General features: G+C 40.2%; 1 protein-coding gene across 1 annotated transcript in view; it reads right to left on the bottom strand.

Moving 5' to 3' along the window:
- The window catches only part of ATP8A2 (ATPase phospholipid transporting 8A2), a 297,060-nt gene that overhangs the window by 96,656 nt on the left and 196,351 nt on the right, over positions 1-4,053 (bottom strand). Inside the window, exon 32 of the mRNA XM_085321829.1 lies at positions 2,419-2,526. Within this exon, the coding sequence (XP_085177955.1) occupies positions 2,419-2,526 (108 nt within the window). The remainder of the gene's footprint in view (positions 1-2,418; positions 2,527-4,053) is intronic.

Genomic DNA, 4,053 nt, shown 5'->3' with positions numbered 1-4,053 from the left:
GGTCAGTGAGCCTCTGTGCTGATATTTGATGAATGGATGGAATAAAACATTTTTGTTTGTCATATGTCTTCCACTTATGGCACAAAGTCCTGGTTAACATAGATGCCAGATAAATATTAGAGTTAAAACGGTTTCCTTAAATGTTATACTACTTGGCATAGTATAAGTATCTAACAAATTCTGGATTTCTGTTTGTTTAAACAAACACAACAACAAGATATTTATTTTATTCACTGTTTCTTTTTGCTTTTAATTTATCTCGATTACTTGCAAATGCAGAAAGGAAGGCAGCAGGAGCAAAGGAATAGCTTAAGTCTGGGAGGAAGCAAAGCAATTCATTTTACAGACTAGAGACTAGCACGGTCCCAGCTCATTTCTCCATGAGCTGATATTATGACAGCAACTGATTACTTGAGCTGACTCTGTACAAAGGCAAGTCCTAAGCAAGATCCCTTCACCTTAGGGGCTTTCCTTGATTTTACAAAAGGATAAATAAAACAAAACCCACTCTTTTTCCATTTTTGCTCCTTCTCTCCAAAAAAAAAAATACAAGAAAGCTGTGATAAAGTGTTAGTGTTCCTGGTTATTTTCACACTGAAGGCCATACAATAYATTGTTTCGGACTCCCTATCCTCTGAAAATATCTTGCTAGAACCATGAATGACCATTAATGTCTTTGAGAGCTGATTTCTGAGCCAGGGACACAGCTCTGTAAGTACTGGACTACATTTAACAATGCCACTCAATCACCCAATGCAAACATCGTATTCTCAGTGAAAATAATCTACAGTACTTTAGCTCAGCTTTAGTATCTACCACTTCTCAAGTCATCATGTCAGAAAAACAGAACATAAAAAAGTTTAAATAGAAAARCACATTTAGAAAGTATTAACACCCAGTTATTGTTCTGAGAGCTGTGGTTGCTRTTGGAGCAAATGTTGACCACAAACATGATACGAATTTCATTGCAGTTGCATTTTTTAAAAAAAGGGAGAGATTTCTGAAACCCCCACAAATCCAAAGCTAAAGCAAAGCTTGACCTTCTCTTACAAAGGAGCAGCTCTTCCTCGCATCTGAGTATTTAAAGGCCGACCCACTAATGGCAGCACTACAAGTCTGCTGTGGAGGAAAAGTAGTTTGCGGCTCTGCACGCTMCTCGGTCAAATTTCAGCCGGATTTAGGGAAGTGTGAATTAGAGGTGCTGATGCAGTGTGTGCTGTGAAACACACAAAGGCCCCCACGAAACGCTATCAAAGGAGCTAGGTTTCGTCTCTCTCAGCCCTCGACTTGCTGAGCCCAGCCTGTCAGCTGTCACTCTTTGCTGTAAAGAGCTGTCCATGACAATCTGCTATAACCTCCATTATCCCCAGTGCTGTAGCACAAGATAATAAAATATGCATTAGGCCAGAAGAGTAGCAGAATGATGCCAGACTGGTCTTATTGAATACAACAAACATGAGCATAATCTTAAAAATCTCTACTTGGATTCCTAACACTTGGCTTTTTTATATTATTGTTTTCTGGTATGCAAAGGTGTTATTTTATGAGATAAATACGCTTAGATTCTTTGCTAAAATTATTAGTTTGCTTTTCTTCTTTCTGTATAATAAATATCATCTTTGCAGCTTTAAAGACCACTCTAAACTTACTACAAAGCCCCCTTTTCTGGTCATTTTGACAGCAGTTTTGCTAGTTAGCTTGTTGCTAACATTTTACTATATATTTACTAAGCCCTTCATTGTTCCTGGGAGCCTCCTATTTTAAATATGCACGAGGCTCTTGAGTGATTTTGACAGGCTCATGATTCAGTCTGCTCACCACGGGTTGAAATAATGACACCTAAGGGAAAATTTCACCACCTGGAACTCGGCTGACACTGAAGGAACAATTCCAAAACTCCACCAGGATCGTAAAGGGACCAGTAACATATCAGCTTCCCTTCCACTTCTGACCGTCTCAAGTTATTCTCAAGTATATTCTGGTTCATTTTAAATGGATGCAGGAACAAAGGAACAATACAAAACCGTAATATATCGAAGAGAGAACTCATGATTAAAAACACAAAAAAAAAAACCAAAAATTTGTGCCTGGCACTTTGTCAAACATAGGAAATCTTTCTAGGAAAGCATTAATTAAAGAGCCAATCTCATTACCATTCGAATCAGCTAAGATTTGCATATAGTATTTACAGTGCATATAACAAGTTATGATGCTACTTTTGCAAAAAAAAAAAAAAAAAAGGAGCCCTTCTAACTAGAAGTTAAATTAAATTTTTCTTTGCATGTTAAAATAATGCAGAAGCCTCTTACTAGAATGCATGTCCTTTACAAGCGTGTTTTGGGTGCTCTAGAAGCAGCAGAGAAGCAACGCTGCTGCCCRCAGGGCAGCGTGCTCCGGCAGCGGAGCGTCCATACCAACCTGCCCCAGCATGTCCGGCGCGATGGGAAACACGGACCAGATGGCCGAGTAGACGCCGAAGAACACCAGCCAGAGCAGCATGCTTCCCCACACGGCCAGGTGGCTGAACTGCCGACGAGGGGAGAGAGAAGGAGAGTCAACGCTGTAACCTTAATGCACAGATAYTTTTCTGTTCAGGTCTCTGTCAGCCTCACTCAAGCCTGTCTACTTGTGCTTGGYTTTAGGCCTGTAGCACAGGTTGTTTAAACAGCAGAAAACGGCTCTCCTCTTTCATCTTCRCCTCCCGACAGGGCAGACAGATAGGCTTCTCAGCCAATCTGTCTTACTCAGAGCTCCCAAAACTCATCAGATTTTCCTCAGAACTCTGCCCATGCTCATCGTGCTCCTGGCTCCCATTTCACACATGCCAGGTTCAACGCATACATCAAGGCAGAACTTCTCAAAGGCCCGGGTTAAAGTTCCTGCCGACAAATCCTTCACATCAGAGCGTACACATATAAGCCRTGTGCACCACTCTCATACCTGTCACTGAGGAAGATTCAGTGCTGTGTGATACACTACCACTTAAGCCAGCAGCATCTCTTGATTAGCTTTTTTCTTTTTTCTTAAATGTTTTAAGTGATTTACACATATGCAAGCCAATTTACATCTTTACTGGTTCTTTAAACCATAGATTCCCTAAGAATTAGTGAAAGTAGTATCAAAATGAGCAAGAACCTGCCCAGAAAAGAGACTGTTCATTTCAGCTGCATTAAAGAGTGTCAGCTTGTCTACACACACAAAATATTTTGCTGTTCAAGATGATTTAAGCTGTTCTACTTTTACATAGCAATGGATGGAATCAGAAATTTCAGTTGTAACAAGCAGCTGAGCTGACTATTGGCACTAACTTTTTGGATGCTGACAACTCCCATTGTTAATGACTTTGGCTCCAATTCAGAGAAGTACCTGCATAAATCTTAATTATTAATTACAGMTGGATTTAGAAACACAGCAAAGAATTTGTGCATTTGTTCCTGTGGTGGACATATYGTTTAGTTCTCACCTTCATACTTTTTATTTGTTAACATTATTTGTTGTTTTTTTAATCTTAGAAACTATGTCTGAAAAGCAAAGACATGTCTAACAGTTTGTGTTAACTGTGTTCTGCCTGCAAGTTAGACACAAACTTCTGCAAGGATAAGATTGCTCCTTCCCCGAAGGCAACTGAGTGTCCTCAGCAAGGAGAGTTTTCTCAAGCACAGGCAGTGGTGAGGAGCGGGGCGGGAGGAGAAGTGGGGAGTCCACAGTACCCCTGTGGACTGGCAGGTATCAGTGAGCAACTGGCAGCTGGCTTACAGTAGAAGCATTCATACAGCAAAGCTTTAGAGAGGATGGAAAGAACACTTTTCCAGGGACTCTCAAAGCTGGAATTTTGTTCAACGCTGAATGCTGCTGGACTAATAAGACACAGGATAGGCCCCTTCCTGGAGAAACGTAGTGAGCAGGGAGGACTTCAAACTTTTCTCTTTAATCTGTTTCACTCAGGAAATATGACTGACTATGAGCTGTTTAAAAAAATAAGTTATTTTGATTCAGTTTGAATGTGAATAAAACTGTAAAAAGCTGGGCTTTTTTTTTTTTTTTTTTTTTTTT

Source organism: Rhea americana, unplaced genomic scaffold (assembly GCF_003343005.1).
Source record: "Rhea americana isolate MKP2758 unplaced genomic scaffold, rheAme1 scaffold_71, whole genome shotgun sequence".
Taxonomy (NCBI): domain Eukaryota; kingdom Metazoa; phylum Chordata; class Aves; order Rheiformes; family Rheidae; genus Rhea; species Rhea americana.
The sequence above is the reverse complement of the archived record's forward strand: the minus strand, read 5'-3'. Positions and strand labels throughout refer to the sequence as shown.